This window comes from Phoxinus phoxinus (assembly GCF_949152265.1).
Source record: "Phoxinus phoxinus genome assembly, chromosome: 2".
Classification (NCBI taxonomy): Eukaryota; Metazoa; Chordata; class Actinopteri; order Cypriniformes; family Leuciscidae; genus Phoxinus; species Phoxinus phoxinus.
Genome location: NC_136877.1, coordinates 21,221,935 through 21,242,033, shown reverse-complemented (window position 1 = coordinate 21,242,033; position 20,099 = coordinate 21,221,935). Strand labels below are relative to the sequence as shown.

General features: G+C 37.4%; 1 protein-coding gene across 4 annotated transcripts; it reads left to right on the top strand.

The window, feature by feature from the left end:
- The first annotated feature begins 438 nt into the window (after positions 1–438).
- On the top strand, positions 439–19,398 carry phka1a (phosphorylase kinase, alpha 1a (muscle)). 4 transcript variants are annotated; one of them, XM_079594463.1, is made up of 34 exons: positions 439–546; positions 682–768; positions 936–1,071; positions 2,267–2,425; positions 2,939–2,986; positions 3,896–4,064; positions 5,974–6,056; positions 6,154–6,234; positions 6,866–6,964; positions 7,067–7,213; positions 7,311–7,364; positions 8,895–9,017; positions 9,999–10,094; positions 10,226–10,333; positions 10,807–10,885; positions 10,973–11,107; positions 11,269–11,378; positions 11,610–11,754; positions 11,868–11,946; positions 12,048–12,211; positions 13,367–13,537; positions 14,262–14,350; positions 14,441–14,586; positions 14,688–14,841; positions 15,002–15,081; positions 15,170–15,248; positions 16,022–16,151; positions 16,255–16,356; positions 16,477–16,592; positions 17,110–17,163; positions 18,230–18,391; positions 18,612–18,665; positions 18,765–18,965; positions 19,077–19,398. In XM_079594463.1, exons 3-34 carry the CDS (start codon positions 994–996, stop codon positions 19,248–19,250), a joined length of 3,669 nt encoding a protein of 1,222 aa, XP_079450589.1. In that variant the 5' UTR covers positions 439–546; positions 682–768; positions 936–993; the 3' UTR covers positions 19,251–19,398. The 4 variants fall into 4 exon arrangements, 2 of the variants coding, with proteins under 2 accessions (XP_079450589.1, XP_079450590.1); XR_013795583.1 differs by adding an exon at positions 16,729–16,767 and having other exon boundaries at positions 493–768; positions 16,905–17,163; XR_013795582.1 differs by having other exon boundaries at positions 493–768; positions 12,048–12,118; positions 16,729–17,163.
- The last annotated feature ends 701 nt before the right edge of the window (positions 19,399–20,099 follow it).

The window sequence follows — 20,099 nt, the reverse complement described above, 5'->3', positions numbered from 1 at the left end:
ACAAAGAACTATACATGGGCTGAGGATTTACAAAGTGTTCTTACTGTTGCAATCATGAAAGCACCAAAGAAAATAATCACATTAAACCAAATATATAAAATAGCCTTAGTTAAATAAATGAAACCAACGAAATTATGAGGGGAAAACAAAATAACAAAGGAACAAGTTTCAACAAGTGTTTTATACATTCACTTTTCCTTTTTATTTATTTAAATATAGAGACTTAATTATATTTCACCAGTTCAGTTTTAAATTGCAAGTTGTTAGGTTTATTGTTTGCCCATTTCTGTTTGTGTATGGGCCTATATTGTAAACTTTCCATAGGCTGCATAATAGCAATCAAATTTTGTTCGTTCTTTTAGTTTTACATGACAAAATATGGTCAACTCTTTGCTTTCGTGTGTTTAATGAACCCCCAACCCCCCTCCCCAAAGATTCACATGTGCATGGTGCGCTCATGGGTGCGCTTGAACTCATGTTCAGCATGACGTCAGGAATATGACGTTTTCTGTATAACAAGATGTGTAACTAACTACAATCTTTGAGGTGAAAGTTTTTACTCCACTTACTCCAAGATCTCAAGCTTTTTTTCAGACTTGTTCATAAACTGACATGCTTTTAAAAGTGTGTCGCTATAAATGTATACATTATATAAATTGAGCTCACTGTTATTTTGAAAAGGCGGAGGATCCTCCCAACTGACTGTAACTCGCGAGTGTGCACGAGTAATTTACTTTCCTTCCGGATTTTTTGCACTTAAGTGATCAGGTTTGTTTATGTTTACTGAATCTACGCAAGTTTTGTCGGGAAAAACACGTTTTGTAGTTTGGTCATGCAGCGCGAGCGTCTCTAAGCACCATGCAGCCCTTGACAACTTGGTTTCAAATTCGTTCAGCTCGCCTCCTGTTCTTAATGTCCACTTTGGTTTATTGCAGCAGGATGTTGGCGATTTTTGAAGCATAAAGGTTTTTCGCAAACCTGCTAGGCACTAAAATGAGGAGTCGCAGCAATTCTGGAGTGAAACTTGACAACTACGCGCGGATAGTTCATCAGACTATTCTGCGTCACCAAGTGAGTGTTTCATTTCTACACTGACGCTTCACTAAAAAGCTGGTTTTCACTAAACATGCCTTCATTCATTGAAGTTCTTATAAGTAGACATTTTTGATCTGCCTTAGTTCTTGGATCTTAGAAAATTGATTAGTTCTTAGAAAAATATTGCAATTTAGTGTTTTTAGTGTTTTGTTAAGAACAAACAACCAAACACTTGTAAATAAAATGTATAATACAATCTACATCATGTGTAGGGTATTTCAGGGCCAGAGTTGACCAGGGTTTGGTGACACTGAAAAGTGACAAAATCGACCAATTACTTAATCCTATAAATCTGTTAAAATTACTTTTATTTATTTATTTATTTATTTATTTATTTATCTGTTTATCTGTGCTAGTGTACTTATTAATTTACTATTTAGTTCAAAATTCAGATTGAGTATTTGACATAAATAAAACATGTTCTGTGATGTTCTGTTATGTCCTTCAAAAAAATACCCATGAAAATAAATTCCAGGGCAAACACAAAATGTAAAAAAATTAAAATAAAATTGGGGTCAGTAAGATTTTTATTGTAAAAAAAGAAAAGTATTTTAGGCACACAGAGGTGGCATTTATTTGATAAAAAATACAGTAAAAATAGTAATATTGTGAAATATTATTGCTATATACAATAACTTTTTTACATTTTTATATTTTATAATAATTTATTCCTGTGATGGTAGAGCTGTATTTTCAGCATCATTACTCCAGTATTTAATGTCACCTGATCCTTCAGAAATCATTTTAATATTCTGATTTGCTGCTCAAGAAACCTTTCTTACTATTATCAATTTTGAAAGCAGTTGTGCTGCTTAATATTTTTGTGGAAACTGTGATAAAAAATGTTCAGGATTCTTTGATTAATAGAAAGGTTGAAAGAACAGCATTTATTTTAAATATAATTTTTATACGTTTATAAATGCATTTACTGTCAATTTGATTTAATGCATCCTTTCTGAATAAATGTATTAATTTAATTAAGGTCTTTCTTACTGATCCCAAATATTGAACAGTAGTCTACATAATATATAGTTTTACATATACTATGTATTTGTGTTATATGTGGTAAAGGTAATTCTTGCTTATTGATTAGTTAGATAGTGTGCAATGGCAGAGCAGATTTATCATGTAGCTATTAATCATTTTAACTAGCTGTATTGGTAACTTGTAGGACCCAGTGACAGGTCTGTTACCAGCAAGCAAAGAGCAGCCTGATGCCTGGGTGAGGGACAATGTCTACAGCATCCTGTCTGTCTGGGCTCTTAGTTTGGCTTATAGGAAGAATGCAGACCGCGATGAAGACAAGGCTAAAGCCTACGAGCTTGAGCAGGTACAACCTGGGACAGTGGGACGGGATATGTTTGTTTTGCTTTTTTTGTTTGTTTTATTAATCCATTACAACTTTTAAGATATTTGTTCAGTCACAGCATTTGTTCATGAGGACATATATGCTAGAGAACCCAGAATAGTCAACAAATCCAACAAACCTAATATGTTCAACTGGATGAAAATCTGTGATCACTTGAGCAAACTGTAACAACTGTTGAATAATCTTCATTTGAATGATCTTAAAATAGACGCCATGCCAAAATATTCACCAGTGGAGTGTGCTATTTGACATCTGTCCATGTTTTTTTTTATTAAAGAAAGGTCAGTTGTCTTTTCATGCCCCATGTATATGTATCAGTGTACCTAAGCTGTCTCTTTACAGTGGGCTCAGAAGTGTTATGTTACTCTTGCCTGTGCTATTAAACGATGAGCCGAAAGGTCACAGTTGAGCCTGTTCCAAGTGTTGTTTTTGGAGGCAGTCTGAGTGCACTGATCTCTGTTTTTCTTCTTTCAGAGTGTGGTAAAATTAATGAGGGCACTTCTTCAATGCATCATGCGACAGGTACCATCAGCTTTTAACACTGAAGACTGGAGTAATCGCTGCTGAAAACTCAGCTTTGCATTCACTGGAATAAATGTTAAAATATAATATAAAAGAAAACGGTTAATTTAAATTGTAATAATCTACGGCTACTGATTATTTTGATTGTCACTTTTAGACATTCTGTTTACTATATGTAAAGTTGCACCTAGATGTCTACTAACTCTCATTAGAGTATTAGTTGACTATAGTAGACTGTTAGTGTTAGGGTTCAGATTGGGATTAGTAGAATAAGTTGACATGTACTTGCAAAGTAATTTATAGTCACAAATGTCTGTTGGGGAACACCAAAATAGAGTGTTAGCAGATATTAAGCAGACAGTCTACTAATACTCTACTGAGAGTTAGCTGACATCTAGGTGCAACGTTACTTATATAGGGCCCTATAAAATGCATTATATTTTTTCCCAAATTCCATTTTATTTTCTCCTAAATTCCGTTTTTTTTATTTTTGTAAATTCCGTTTTTTCCGTTTTAATTTTGGGGAATTTAGTTTTTTTTAAAAAATCCTTTACTGTCATTTTAGTCATAAAAATAAGAGTGTGGTTTTAATGTTTATTATTAAAATATGCACAAATAAAATAGGAATGACCTTAAATTTATTGAGGTAACAAACATATTTACTCAGTACTTTTCAGGACAAATACTGCATGATGTAACATAACACTGCACTCTAAGTACTTCAAGTAACAACAAATTCTAGTGTGTTAACACTAGATTCCGTGTTAATTTGCTAATTTCTCGATTCCGTGATCGCGGAAATTATTGGGCCCTACTAATAGAATCTCTGTTTGGGGACTATCAAAATGAAATGTTACCATTGAGACAAATTACCACGTGTCTGAAGTGTTCTCTCTTGTCCCCCCACAGATGGACAAAGTGGAGAAGTTCAAATACAGTAAGAGCACTTTGGACAGCCTTCATGCCAAGTATAACACTCAGACCTGTGCCGCTGTGGTGGGTGACGGGGAATGGGGGCATCTCCAGCTCGACGCTACCTCCGTCTATCTGCTCTTCCTGGCTCAGATGACTGCCTCAGGTAGTCCAGGTCTTGCTTTAGAGCTTGCATATCGTGACATAAGGCACATGAGACTCTTAAAGGCACTCCGTTATTCCTCTAAAGCTGGGACACACCAAGCCTACGTTAAAGAACTAGTGGCGACGAAAGTCTACTGTGTTGTCACCTCTCGTCAGCTGCGTCTCGACTAAAGGCGACTGTCAACAACCACGTGCATTCTGCGCCTGCGTAGAAGTGAATATCTGTCTATATCAGCAGGTATCAATAGTCTATTTTTGTCATTCAAAAAAGGAAACCGAAACTAGGACGGCAGATATATGAACCTTAAACAAAGCAGCGCTTGCTTACCATTTTGAATATCAATCACGCTGATCACTTTCTTCTTTTCTGTTGGCTCATGTTATTATGACAATATTCGTGCATTCGAATGCTCAGGTAAGATGACGTAAAATTATAACGGTTAATAAAAAATAAAACGCTACACAAATAGTCCAGGACTGCTCCTCTCTCATCCTTCACTGTCGTTGCTCCTTCTTTAATCTCCCAGAGCTCCTCCGTGAGTAACCGCTCCGTTCCCACGGCTCTCGGCCCTGCCCTGCTTGCCACACTCGCTTTCATCACTGACTCGTTCGCTAAGCTGAACAGCCAATCAGAGTTCTCTCTCTCACTGATGGTCCTACGCCGATTCAACATGCTGAATCGGCCCAAAACAAACAAACAGATGGCGCCCAACTAGTGCCAATTGTGCAGAACACATCAAAAACTAAGCAGACCGACACTCAAAAACTGCCCAACGGCAGACATGTCGGTTTGGTGTGTCCCGGCCTTCGAAGTGTGCAAGCTTCTCTTCTTTTCCTGTAAACCAGTAGAATCTCTCTTTTGTCCATGTTTTACAGCTAAGGTTTTAGTAGGGCTGCACAGTTATTCAAATAAAAAATAAAGATTATAGTCATGGCTTGTGAGTTGTTGTGAGTTTTTTTTTTTTTTTTTTTTTTTTTTGCAGTGGTTGAGCACTGTACTGTAGCCAAATACAGACAAGACAAAAATATGACGCATTGTTACCACAGACAAAATATTTTGATTAAAGGATAATTCACTCAAATATTATAATTCTGCCATCGTTTACTCCCCTTAATGTTGTTTCAAACACACAAGACTTTCATTCATCTTTAAACCATGAATGAAAATATTTTTCAGAGAGATTTCTGTCCCTCCATTACAAAGTCCATTACACCAAAACTTCTACACTTACACAAAAAGTTAATTGAAAGATTGTAAAAGTAATCCATATGAATTGAGTGGTTTAATTCACGCCTTCTGAAGAGACATTATTGCAGCGTGCTTGCTTTGATGTTCAAGAACCAACAAGGTTTGCTCTGTCTTTTTTAACAAGCACATTTGATCTTCCACTTACCATATTTGATGTGCTCTACGTATGTGCATTGATCAGTGTTTATAGCCTAAATTAAATCTGTTCATCATATGAAAGAATTGGGTCTCTTTAGAAGAGATGGATTCATATGGATTACTTAGTTTTTGAAGCTAGAAAATTTTGGTTTCAAGGACTTTCAATGGATGGACAAAAATGACAAGAGAATATTAAATATATCTTAATTTGAGTTCTGAAGTTTTATGGGTTTGTAACAACATGATGGTCAGTAATTGATGACAGCTTGTCATTTTTGAGTGACCTATCCATTCAATTCTATTAATCAAAATTAAAGAAAAATAACCAACAATTATTCGATTTTAGCTGTAATTGTGTGGCCCTAGGCTTAAGTACATGTCTAACTAGATTAACTAGTCATTGACAAAACAGCAGTGTGAGAAGAGTAGTCCAAGAATCTGATTGGCTGCTGTCAGTTTACTTCAGCCCAGCATTAACTTCTCCCACATATATCCTTTGCTGTGTCTTCTTATGTCCTTTTAGGGCTGCACATAGTGTATACTCAGGACGAGGTGGATGTGGTCCAAAATCTGATGTTTTACATTGAAGCTGCTTACAAAGTGGCTGTAAGTCTCTCAGTATTAATCATTTAGGCCTTATATATGTTTTCAGCTGTGAGGCGCTGTGTGTCTGTGACTGACATTTTCTCCCATTACTATTCAGGACTATGGGATGTGGGAGAGAGGAGACAAAACCAATCAGGGGATCCCTGAGCTCAATGCCAGCTCAATCGGGATGGCTAAAGTGAGTCTAATGAAACAAAATAAACGAATGAACTGTCCTTCTTTTTGTCTCTCTCACTCTCACTCTCTCATACTCATTTCCACATAATGTTGTCAGTCCTTCTCTGAGCAGCTGAGAACTCTCAGACAGGCATGGGGAGGGGGTTCACACTGTGTGTTCACGAACACTGTCTATTAACGTCTCTGATGAACATAACCCAACGTAACCTCTACATGGCCTCTCTGGTATTAATGTTCCTTCCCAACTTACCCTGCAAGCTTGTGTCAGTTCTATTTGTTCCTCTTGCAACACTTTGCTCAGAGAAGAATGGTTCTGGTTGTTCTCTGTCAGAGAAGACAGAGTACCATTTTAAGGGCAAGGACCTAGCCCTTAACCTCATTTAATACAATGTACAAATTTGAATTCAGAAAATAAGTATTACAAATTTAATTGTGGCAACCTCACTGATAAAACACTAAGCATAAGAGTGAAGGTCATCTCTGGCAGAGATGGCTATGCCTAATTTGTAGTCTGTGGCCCTGAATTTCAATTCACAGTGAATAAATATAGGCTTTGTTCTGACTATTGAGTTGAGATTCTTTCTAGGACAAAATACTGTAACAGCCCCTGAATGGACCCTTTGTAACTGCAGGCAGCACTTGAAGCCCTAGATGACTTGAATTTATTTGGGGCCAAAGGGGGACCTGACTCTGTGGTTCATGCCTTAGCGGATGATATCCAGCACTGTCAGGTGAGGCTATAGATATTCCAGTGCTTTTTCAGCATCAGCATGCTTAATAAAAAAAAAGATTAAAATGATTACCATCTCCCTACTACCACATATTTCTCTCAGTCCATTCTGAGCTCCTTGTTACCCAGAGCTTCAACATCTAAAGAGGTGGATGCTGGGCTCCTGTCCATCATTTCATATCCAGCCTTTGCTGTGGAAGACATGGAGTTAGTCAATATCACTAAGGAGGAAATCATCTCCAAGCTCCAGGTCAGAACGTGATCTCTGACATGAGGAACTTGTTTAACTGCGTCTGTTTCTGACACTGGGGTGGTTTATTCCTTTTACTTGCATTTCTTGTCTGTAGGGAAGATATGGCTGCTGTCGTTTCCTTAGAGATGGCCACAAAACTCCTAAAGAGGTCAGTATATCAATACACAGACAAATTAGGTCACACGTTATGTCTTATTGGATAATTTTCTGTTTATACAACCCCATTTCCAGAAAAGTTGTGAAAGTTTGTAAAAATGCAATAAAATCAAGACTGTTATTGGTTAATTCTCTTAAACCTTTATTTAATGGACAAAAGTACAAAGAAAAGAGGTCCAACGTTTTCACTGACCAACTTAATTGTATTTTGTAAATATATATAAAAATACATTTTGATGGCTGCAACACACTCCAAAGTTGAGACATAGGTCAAAATAAAAGTGAAAAGATTATTTTAAAAACTATTCAAAAAGCAGATATCTCATTGCAAGATTCCAACGAATATTGGTCTTTCACCATCTATCATACATTAATATTGTGAAAAAGATTTAGGGAATTCAGAGAAATCTCAGTTCAGTAGGGCAAGGCAGGAAACCTGTTGAATTTTTGTGACCTTCGAGCCCTCAGATGGCATTGCATGAGAATCCGTCATGCTACTGCGTTAAATACAGCCACAGGGTCTCGGGAGTACTTTGAAAAACCGTTCACATAATGCAGTCTGCCGCTGCATCAAGAAAAGCAACTTGAATCGTTGTTACGCAAAGAGAAACCTATACGTCAATTCTTTGCAGAGATGCCACGGAGTTCTCTGGCCCGAGCTCATCTCTGTTGGTCCAAAAGACAGTGGAAATGTGTGCTGTGGTCCGATGAGTCCATGTTTCAGCTTGTTTTTGAGAAAATCTGACATCGAGTTCTCAGTTTCGAAGACGAAAGGGACCATCCAGACTTTCATCAGCGACGGGTGCAAAAGCAAACATCTGTCATTGTATGGATGTGCATCAGTGCAAACGGCATGGGTGACTTGCATGTGTGGGGAAGGTACCACTGACATGAAAGTATATATTGGGATTATACAGAGACATCTAGATGACATCTTTCCTGGGAAGTCCATTGTTATTAGGGCAAGACAATGACAGGCCTCATTCTGCACGTGCAACAACAGAGTGGTTTCGTAGATACGCTACACCTGCAGTCTAGATCTTTCTCCTTTTGAAAATGTATGGCCCATCATGAAAAGGAGACGACGACGACCATGGGTTGTTGAGCAGCTGTCTTGTATCAGGCAAAATTAGGCAAAAGTTCCACTTGCAGCATTTAGTATCTTCAATTCCCAAATGATTAAAAAGCTGATACAGTGGTAACCATGCCCCAAATCTTTTGTAGTCGCAGCCACACATTTTTTTTTAAATAAAACAATTAAGTTGGTCAGTGAAAAAACTGGAAAGCTTTTCTTTGTATTTTTGTCAGTTAAATAAAGGTTTAAGAGAATTAACGAATCACAGATTCAGGATTTTACTGCGTTTTCCAAAATGTCCCAACTTTTCTGGACATGAGGTTGTACAAATACTTTATAATATGTAGCAGCAAATACATTAAATACTACATTGAATATTAAGAATTATTACAGATCTAATACTAAGTTGAACATACTTTTCAAATGCATGACCTTTTTTCCCAATAGGACCCCAACAGGCTGTACTATGAATCTGCTGAGCTGAAGCTTTTTGAAAACATTGAATGCGAGTGGCCACTTTTTTGGACCTACTTAATCTTGGATGGCATCTTCATCAACAGTCCAGAGCAGGTAAAATTAAAATTTTACCTACATTCATTATTTTTTAATCCATCTCATTCTTGAAATATGAAAGATTATAATCAAATTGTAAGGGTATTTCTACCCTACATTTGTACCAGGGTTAGCCAAAAGAGAGCTAGAATAGTATTAGCTCACAAAGCATTGAGTGCTACTGAATTGTTTGTCTATTCTTTAGTGCACTTTGTTCAGATGTTTTAATCAAACCTATTACATGATATATTTTGCATAAGTTGTTTAATTTTCAATTGGCTGAATATTTAGCTAAAGATATTGAAATCACCAAAATGCTAAGACTCTGTGGCAAGGGCTAGTACAGATGCTAATGTGATAGTGTAGATACTGTTGCAGTAAGGTTAAGGTTAAAGTTACATTTAGTTAGTTAGTTATACTAGTAAAGGCTGGAATACTCTACACAACTTTTGCACAGATTTCTGCCCCAATTTGCAGTCTGGATGAGTCAATGCTAGTTAGATACAGTCTGCAGATTTTGGGCAGTTGGAGTTGAAAGTTTTCACAGGCAGCTGCATAGTACAGTATGTGATGGATATAGACGTTTTATAATTTTTTAAAGCTTTAGGCTATGATTCTGTCCAGTTGTAGGGTATCAAACATGTTTGATATTTTAAGCAAATTTTAGAACACATATTGTGTTCATTTGTCATGTATCTTCTAGCAATGAGGTTGTGTTGTGAAGTGTGTTGTAATCAGAATGACTTTAAAGTCTGGTAGTATGTGATCCTCAGTAATTTAGTGCATGATGCACATTTCTGTAACCATTTACGGTCACATATAGGATGCCTAGTGTTTTAAAATCTGATGGAAAAAGTTTATTTCCGCCTTAAGTGGGAGGCTTCTGGCAGCTAAAGTAAAGTTTTTAGCAAAGGCAAAGCTTAAGAGTGACTTTTGGAGGTTAAAAATAAGTCAAACAAGATGTGCTCAAGGTTGTGTTGCTCATTTCTGTCCTCTCAGGTTCAGGAGTATCGAGAAGCTCTGGAAGGTATCATGATCAAACAGAAAGATGGTATACGGCTGCTGCCTGAGCTCTATAGTGTTCCTCCTGATAAGGTAAGACACTATTAAATAGGTTTTTTAAGTGGAATATCAGTGAAATTTCACTGGATTCATGTCAACTCAGATTAAATTCAGATGAAATTAGCTTTTTATACTGATAACATAATTTCCCCCCATTATTTCAGGTGGATGAAGAGTATGTTAATCCTCACACGGTGGAGAGGATCCCAATGGGAAAGTGCCCTCTGAAGTGGGGCCAGTCCCTTTATGTCCTGGGCAACCTTTTGGCAGAGGTGAGAGGTTATAGGTCATGTCTTTTCTATACTTCTTTGAAAGCTTTGTACCGAGCACTAGTTGCGTTAGACTTTCTCATTGTCATTTTGATGGACAGGGCCTTCATTTTAATTTTCATATTTTAATGATAAGACATTTGATTGAATTTAAAAAAAAATGTGAATGGAAAAAAAAAACTATCATTACCTTAAAGGTTGAGCCTCACTAGATACATTTAGTAATTTGCAGCATGCCCTCCTTCTGCACCAGTGGCCACCAACTGGACAGGGGTGGGAATTACAGTTACAAGTTAGAGTAGATCACTCTCAGTATAATCTGTCAAAATGACGGACGGCCTTCTGATATTTTTCCGTCACTGCAAAAAAAACAAAAAACAGTCAATGACGTAAAATATTCGGTTAACGCGATCTTTCGTACCAAATTATGTTTGGGAAAGTATGACAAACACCTCTACCTTTCCTATCCATTTCAGGGTTTTTTGGCTCCTGGAGAGATAGACCCTTTAAACCGCAGGTTCTCAACCATCCCTAAACCGGATGTTGTTGTACAAGGTATTTTTCAACATTTTTAACCAATAGCACATGTGATGCATTGCATGGTTAAAATTCATCTTGATGTTTGCATTTTCTTCTGATAAGTGTCCATCCTTGCTGAGAATGAAGATATTAAGGCACTCCTGCAGAAGAATGGGATTGATGTGGAGACAGTGGCAGACATCCACCCTATCAGAGTGCAGCCATCTCGGGTTCTCAGCCACATTTATGCCAGACTAGGTAGGAAGTGGTACACCATAAAGTATCACTTGATACTAGTATGAAGAAATACAAAAACACGTTATTGCTTTTGACAGTCAACTATATTTTTAGGAGACACAAATATTTGTTTCATGTAATTAGGGTGCATGTGTGTGTGTGTGTGTTTGCCTTTCTCCAAGGGCGTAATGAGAGACTGGGGCTGACCGGCAGACCTTACCGTAGGATGGGCGTGTTGGGAACCTCCAAGCTTTACATCATCCGCAACACCATCTTTAGCTTCACACCTCAGGTTCTTCATAATGTGCTGAACTAGGCATGTTTGAGCCTTATGTTGACTTAGAGAACCACTGCTTATCACCCGGCAGAAGTTAAATCAAAATAAGTTGGTGAGGCAGAAATGAGCCACATAAAGCTTTTAAAATATACCCTAAAGGCCAAATGTTTTTCGTCTTCTCTCTTTTTTTTCACGTGATTTCCCATTTCTTCATGTCTCTGGGTTTGTCATGTTGCTGTACTGTAGTTTATAGATCATCAGCAGTTCTATCTGGCCCTGGACAACAAGATGATCGTGGAAATGTTGCGCACTGACCTGTCTTACTTGTCTTCTCGCTGGAGGATGACTGGCCGTCCTACCGTCACCTTTCCTGTTTCCCAGACCATGCTTAGTGAGTAAAAACTGGTGCCTCTGATAATGTTCTGATAATGTAGGGTCAAAGGAAAACAATATTACATTTGAAGTGTGTAGGTTTTTCCTAATTTTGTGTGTGTAACTTCTTAGACCATGACCACACAGACTTGGAACCTGCTGTGCTGGCCACACTGAAGAAGCTTCAGGATGGCTACTTTGGAGGGGCAAGGTCAGAAATTGAGGATGTAAATCATTGGATGCAAATGTCATCAACAATACCCGTTCAAGGGCAGTCTCCGCTCACTTGCTTGCTGCTCTCAATTTTGCTAGGATCCAGACTGGAAAGTTATCTGAGTTTGTGACCACGTCTTGTTGTGCTCATCTGAGCTTCCTCGATAGTGGTAAGACACGTTCCAGTAGGGGCTGGGATGAAGATGATGATGTTGAGGACAGCTACTTTAGTGGTGCTGTGCATGACCTGAACTTCAGTGATGGTAAGGGGAAAGAACGAATATTCTGGCAATATTCAGATTTTGTTTGACAATGACTTCTGAAATGGTCAGATACTGATGTTGGTAATTTGAGTTGAAGTCCTTGATGTAGAGTTGTGATTTAAATGGCTCACATTGGTAAACTCTTTGTTCCTTTGTTTTCTAATGCATTAGTTATTTTTTGAATCATGTTACATTGATTTTATGCCTAGGCTACACTTTAAGTCAAGTCACCTTTATTTATATAGCGCTTTTTACAATACAGATTGTATCAAAGCAGCTTCACAGTGATAACATGAAAATAATACAACAAAGTTTGCTTCTAGAAGAAAATTGCGTCATTGTCTAGGCAGATCAATAATGTTGAATATTAAATGTCTCCAACCAAGCAAGCCAAAGCCAAGGCAACAGTTTAGCATAAATATTCCCTTATTTTTTTATGTTTTTTTTATGTTTTGAGTCTGATCTTTTGGGAGAGTTTGTGTAATTGATTTTTAAGTACACTAAATTACCTTAACAGTTTTTATAATGTAGTTTTAAAAACAAAACATTTAAACATCTCTGATCTTCAACTCTTCTGGTTTACTTTGGCATCTTAGCTATTTTTCTCTACCATCATTGCAAAATGTGTTGTTTTTACGTTGATCATTTTCAGTGAGCACTTGCAGTGTGAAAACCGCATCATGTTAAAGAATCTTGCATTGTTTATATTACTTTTTTTTTTTTTTATTCTTGTATGAAATTACATGGATGATTTATTATTTAAACAAAAAAAGAATAATCTGTGTTATCAAGCATGAATGATTCTCCAAGGAATGCATTTACCCTTAAGGTGACTTTACTTTGCTCAACGTTTTTGAGCAATGTTTCTTGGGCACTTTCCAATTTCTATCTGGATACTTTAGATCGGTCGTGGGCTCTTTCTCACCTGGTTGCCCGTTGATGGCAAAATGGCCCAAACATTGCTCAAAAAGTTGCCCCGTGTATCATCACCTTTAGACTGCAGGCTGTAATGTCACACAAACAGTTCTGTTCTTGTGCATTGCAAACTGTTTTACTTGAGCATCTTGCTGCTCATTGCCACCTCCAACCCAACAACCTCTCTTTCTCTCGTCTCATTCTTTCTTATCCTGACTTTTCTAACGCTTTCTTTCTCAGATACAGATGATCTAGCACAATACCTGGACCAGCTGTTAACTGCAGCGGTGCCTCAGCGGGGACTCAGAGTCGAGGGAGAGGCAAAAGGACTGAGTCGCTTCAAGGCTGCAGCCACTAAGACACGTGAGATGGTGTCTCTTGTGAACAAAGCCAAGGAGCTCCAAATCCACAGTGAGCTGAACTAATGAACTCTTACATGTTTGAAGGGTAATTTTTAGGGATGCAAAAACCAACCGATAAGGCAAATAGTTAGCAATGAATCACAAAATTGATTATTTGGGTCTTTTTTATTCATAGAATCATTGCAGTAGTAATTTTTTTTTTTTTAATTTGGAAAAATAGCAAAGGCCACAAGGCAAGATGCAGTGGAAATAAAAGGCAGACTGCATGAATGGAAGCTTTTTATATTAAAAGCTTAAAAGTGTGTAGTTTCACCTGGCCAGGCTGCCACATAAAGTGCTTCAAGAGCCTGATCCTTTTTTACATTTAAAGGGATAGTTCATCTAAAAATATAAATTCTATAATTGTATACTCGCCCTCATGTCGTTCCAAACATGTCAGCAAAAGAAGATATAAATTTTTTTGGTGACCATTGACTTTCACTGTATGGACCGAAAAACACTGAGACGTTTCTCAAAATATTGTCCTTTACTTTCCACAGAAGAAAGAATGTCACACAGGTTTGGAATGACATGAGGGCGATTAAATTATGACATAATTTTAATTTTTGAGTGAAAAAGCAACAATTGAGGCACACTGAAGGAAAAATATTTTTTTTTTATTTGGAAGCAAATCAATCATGCATTTGTCTAACAAGGCAAAGAGTACACCATGCCTGTCTACATTTCTATTTAGTTTTGCCTTTTTTTGTTGTTGTTCCTTGTCTGTTTTTCAGATGTGCACATGTATCTTCCCAATAAGCTTTTCCGATCCCCTCAGCCTGCGCTTAATCTAAAAGATTTCCCGGGACCACGGACCAGTCATGTGTGTATATGCAGACACACAAAGGATATTTTAAAAATGCAAAGCTGAGATGACAGACAACTCTTTAATATGTTTAATTGAACTCTGTAGAGTCCAGATGTGTCCATGTCCTCTGCATGTAACCTGCCTCGGGACACTCGTGGCGGCATTGACTACAGTGGTCTAGTCCAAGTGCTTAAAGACACCGAGAGCCTTCATGATCAGGCAGACATCCTCTTCATCCTTTTCAAAGACAAGTAAGTCACTTGTCACATTTGAATCAGAGTTATGAGTGTGGACACCTCTATAGAGTTGTTTTTATTTTGTATTAAATCTAATGTTGTGTGTTTTCTCACAGGGGGATGGATTGGGATACTCAGCTGCATGGGAACGGCACCACTGTTAAGAGTTTGCTGGTGGAGCTCTATGAGAAGGCAGGAGAACTACGCTGCTGGGATCTCATCCGTATGATTTCAGGCATGCTCCGCAAGAAAGTGGAGGAACTGGACTGGGTAAATACAAGCTTGTGGTAAAAGGAACTATAATACTGGCTATTAGCATTTCTCACAACTCTTTCTGTTAGATCGGCACTCTTACTTCACAGGATAAGATTATTATACAGTATGTACTTCATGAATTGTTCTGTATTCTGCTTGATGGTCATGTTTGTAGGCCTGCTCAGATTTGCTGGCCCATCAGAAACACTTGACAGTTGGTTTACCGCCAGAGCCCAGAGAGAAGACTATTACTGCGTAAGTTTTCATATTCCCAGCTCAGATGACACTAAAACGCTGCACAATATTGATAGATTGTGTGTGTAATCTGGATGTTTCTCTGCAGGCCTTTGCCTCTTGACCAACTTGCCTTACTTATTGATCAAGCCAGCGAGAACAACATCACTATCGCCATCCTCACACAGGTTACACGCAAACATGTTGATTTTCCACTACTGTTCAAATGTTTGTGGTCCGTAAGATTTATACTTAAGGAATTTATACTTTTATTCAGCAAGGATGCATTAAATTGATCAAAAGTGACACTAAAGATTTATGTTACACATTTTTTTTTCCAATGTTTTATTTTGAACTTCCTATTCATTAAAGAATTCTGAAAAAAATGGATCCTGTTTTCCACCAAAATATAAAGCAGATCAATTGTTTTCAACATAATAATAGGAATTGTTACTTGAACACCAAATCAGCATATTAGAATGATTTCTGAAGGATCATGTGACACTGAAGACTGTAGTAATGATGCTGAAAATTCAGCTTTGCCATCATTTGAATAAATTAAATTTTTAAATATGTTCAAATATGAAACGGCTATTTTAAAATGTAAAAATATTTCACAATATTTCTATTTAAGCTTTATTTTTTATAAAATAAATGCAGCCTAAGTGAGCATAAGAGACTTACAAAAAACATTAAAAATCCCCCAATATTTTAACCAAGAGCACACCAAACTTTTTCACTTATTCTGTTGATTGTGGGGGAAAACTATTTGAACACAATACATTGTGAGATGATAGAACTACTCTTATGTCATTAGATGAAAGCATTATCAAATTAGCCAAAATATTTCATAATTCATGGTTTCAGTGAAATTCTGTGTGCTGATTCCGTTCAGGCCTTGCTTATAAAATATTTTTTGAGGCTTGTTTTCAATGCATGTTTGTTTTTGTATATGTGTTAGGAGATCATAGTGTACCTGGCAATGATCATCAGAACGCAGCCCAGTTTGTTCAGTGAGATGTTTCGGCTGAGGATTGGCCTCATCATTCAGGTTATGGCAACTGAGCTGGCCCAATCTCTAAACTGCTCAGGTACTGCATTTATTATTCATCATGTGTTCATAGTGTATTTTAGGATTTTGATGTTTTTTTATAATGTTTGTATAACATTTGATATATATTATGTGTGTTGTAGGTGAGGAGGCCACTGAGAGTCTAATGAAACTGAGTCCCTCTGAGTTGAAGAATCTTCTCCACCACATTCTGAGCGGCAAAGAATTTGGTGTTCAGAGAAGTGGTGAGTGACTTCATGAAAATAACAGTTTTCTGTACTTTTGAGCTGGAAAATGTAGATGCATTGCATTTAGCATTCTCTGGTTGGTTTGGTTGTCTGAATGGGTGCATTTTCGCTTTTCAGTTCGTTCAGTTGAGCCCGGCGCCAGTCCTTTCATCTCCATCCATGAGGTCGGCAATGTTGGTGCCACCAAGAGTGAGCGTGCAGGCATCAGCAAACTGAAGAGTGACATGAAGATGGTAGGCGACTGCACATCCAGAACCAAAAACATACAAGCCAGATATTACAAAAGCTCAATTATAAGATTAAACCGTGTAAACACTATAGCTACTATGTCGTGTCTCTCTATGTTTAATAGTGTTTAAATGCTTTCAGCTGGAAGATCACCGATTGTCATGGTCGATCCAAAGTAAGGTGATGTGTCTAATGAGCCGTGACTCAGTCTCATGTAATGTGGTCTAATCTCAAATTAAGTTCAACAACTCAAAAATGTCAAGAGAAAACCTGACATCAGCTGCTCAATTTGGTTATGGGATGTGTTAATGTTATAGGAGGAAATCCACTGTACATCTACTTTTAAATCTGGATATCGCATCAAAGAAAAATGTACAGGTTTCACGGGGTCTGAAGGTGCATGGCATGGTGTTTAATTCCATGGGTAATGTGAACATAATTATGGAAGGAGGCTCAAAAGAGTTTCGTCATGTAGAAAGTTTGTAAAACTGTCCATCCCCGGTCTGTCTTTTCCCTTTGTAGACATTATCAGGTCAATCCTTCGACACTGGAAGTGAATGGACAATGGAGTCAGGGGTAAGTGCTTAGTTCTTCAAAGCCATATTTACTTTTCACTTACATTTTTTTTGAAGGGTAAGATTAGGCTACAAAGAGTTGCAAATTGTGCAAATAGTCTGTGCCTGAAAAATTATTTAATTATTCTATGTGCTGTAGGAATGAGTCATAAAACCCAGAAAAGAGTTAGTATTTTTGCTCTTCTGGTTCCATCTCCCCGAAGTCAAAGTTTTTTTTTTAAATAAGGTTTTTGGTTAAAAGCCTGAAATAAGATCGGTGGTTAACACAAGCTCAAGATATTTTCATATTTTATTGTACGACATAAAATACATCAGTTAAACCAAGCTTGTGAGTTTAAGTGTCTTGAATAAATTCATCTACTCACTACTCCGCATTTACAGCCTTGTGTTTACACTCGCATCCTTGCAAACTATTATAACTCAAACTTTCCAACTTGTAGATTTTAAATAAAGATGGAAAGAGTTTCCAGAAGCTTTAAGTGGTTTCCAAAAGTGGTGGTGAGATTTAAGTCATGTGACTGTGGTGTAGTTCGTTTATAGCCAAACTTTAGCGTTTTACTTTCGCTGATTGTATTTACGCTTCAAAATTCATTAAAGTTGTTTACATTTGTGAAGATTATATTGATGAACAAAATGTATAAGAGCCATACACTTTTTTTGTTTGTTCACAGACCGTATTTCCTCAATAATTAATTTAATGGTAAAATCCTGTGGTCTTTTTTGTCGAGGGAACCAGGTTGATGTTAAGTTCTGGGTTGGCCTACAAAAAATATGTCATCACTGCAGCACTCTGTCATTTTAATAAACTAGATGTTCAACTTGTTACCACCACCTTTCTTTAATGATGTTCCTATATAACCGGATGCAAATGCTTCTAACCACTCTATTAAACCAAGTCAAATTTGGTGTCTGTAAACACCAGAATAATGAAGTCACATGCCTCCCTAATCACCAGATCAAAGTTTTGTGAAGTAGATGTTCATTTTATTTGTCAAGAAACCAGTGTGTCATACCACTAACCAAGAAATTGGTCAAATTATTGACCTGTGCTAAAATGTGACTTGCAGAGGTACCGGATGCCTTCAATTGATGGGTTTGACAGCTCGGTGAGTGTCGGTGCGTCCCGGGACAGTCGGCAGGGCCAGTGGCTGCGCAGAAGAAGGCTTGATGGTGCTCTCAACAGAGTTCCTGTTGGCTTCTATCAAAAAGTCTGGAAGATTCTACAGAAGGTTGGAAGAATTAAAGCAGTGTTATGTTAATAACATATGAAATAGTTATAAAAAATACTTGACCTTGATCAACCTCATTTTGCAACCCGGAAGTAAGCTGTTTTCTGTGATTATGTGAGACCTAGAAGAATAACAAGTGCTGTAAATGGTAAAAAATGATATTGTCTGCTCTTATCTTATGCAAAATAGTGAAATATATGATTTTTTTTTCTCCCTGCAGTGTCATGGCCTTTCAATAGAAGGCTTTGTGCTCCCATCTTCTACTACAAGAGAGGTTTGGGCCCTTTTAAAAATCCTTTAACATGTTGCGCTAATTGCTTTCTGTAACTTTCACTGCAAAGTTCCTTCTCCACCATTCTGTCTCTCTCTCCAGATGACCCCGGGTGAGATTAAGTTTGCGGTACATGTAGAAAGGGTGCTGAACCGTGTCCCTCAGCCTGAATATAGGCAGCTGCTGGTGGAAGGGATCCTGGTACTTACAATGCTGGCTGATGTGGACATACAAAGCATTGGCAGCATCATCCACATAGAGAAGGTTGTTCACATCGCCAATGACATGTTCTTCAAGGACCAGGTATGGGCATTTAACTAAAAATAAAATGATAGTATATATTATGGTATGAGTTATCAACAGTATATTATCAACAAATATAAAAAAAAAATCTCTTCTCTCTCCATCCTGCAGAAGGATCTAGGTGCAGAGGACAGTATTTTAGAAAAGGATCACTCTACAGGCATCTGCCGGCTCCTATATGATACTGCACCCAGTGGCCGCTTTGGCACCATGACTTACCTCACTAAAGCTGTGGCTTCCTACGTCCAGGACTTTCTGCCTAGTGGCGCCTGTACCGTACAGTGATACCATGAAGTTTTTAAATAGTATCGTTTTTATTGTACAGTGAAGAGACCACTGTTTTAGAGCAGTTATTGAGATATTTGTGTGAGTTGGATGATCAAAGTAAAATATGTAACCGTTTGAACAAGACTGAATAAACTTGTTGACCACATGCTTTGGAAGTTCATTTTGATGGTGTTGTCTTGTCACTCTGTAGTCCTTTAGGTTCACCATAGACCTTAGTCAGGGTTGTGGCATATTTAATTTGTGACAGGAATCTAAATGAGCCAGTGTAGACAGTGTGTTCAGTGTGTATAGGCTCTATGCACATGACGCATTTCCGGTGAATTATAAGGATGCTGGATTACTTCCGCCGATCATAGAGTGCTAATGCAGATAGTGTATTTTGAAAATCACATATGATCTAGGATGTTTATAATGCATATCATTGTAAAGACTGTAGGTGTATCCCTACAGCCTCATTTTCATCCATGTCAAATTTTATATGGTGTCTATCCTGACTTAGGTCTATTAAGCATGAAACTCAATTTTGTTCTTTTTGGTTTTTATTTGCCAGCATATAAATAAAGGTACTGCATAAAATATGATGAATAGTGTGTTTACAAATTACAATCCAGACCACAACTAATGGAGAGGCGTGACTTAGGCTATAGATGTGTTTTAGACTTAGCGTTTGTGGTCTTTACTGCTATTTTACAAGTCAATAGTAGATGTTTGGTTATACTTGTATAGCCATTATGAGATAGTAACTTTTATTTATTTTGCTTAATATAATACATTTCAACTGAATAAAAATAATATTTAAATAAACTTATTTTATTTATTGAATTATCCAGATATTTGTCCGTTTTT

What these genes read in the sequence shown, in the direction of transcription:
- phka1a (XM_079594463.1), top strand. Translation starts at nt 994, where the DNA reads ATGAGGAGTCGCAGCAATTCTGGAGTGAAACTTGACAACTACGCGCGG. An exon ending in GCTCAATCGGGATGGCTAAA is followed by an intron (nt 6,235 to 6,865) that starts GTGAGTCTAATG and finishes TTGTAACTGCAG; the next exon opens with GCAGCACTTGAAGCCCTAGA. An exon ending in AATGGACAATGGAGTCAGGG is followed by an intron (nt 17,164 to 18,229) that starts GTAAGTGCTTAG and finishes TGTGACTTGCAG; the next exon opens with AGGTACCGGATGCCTTCAAT.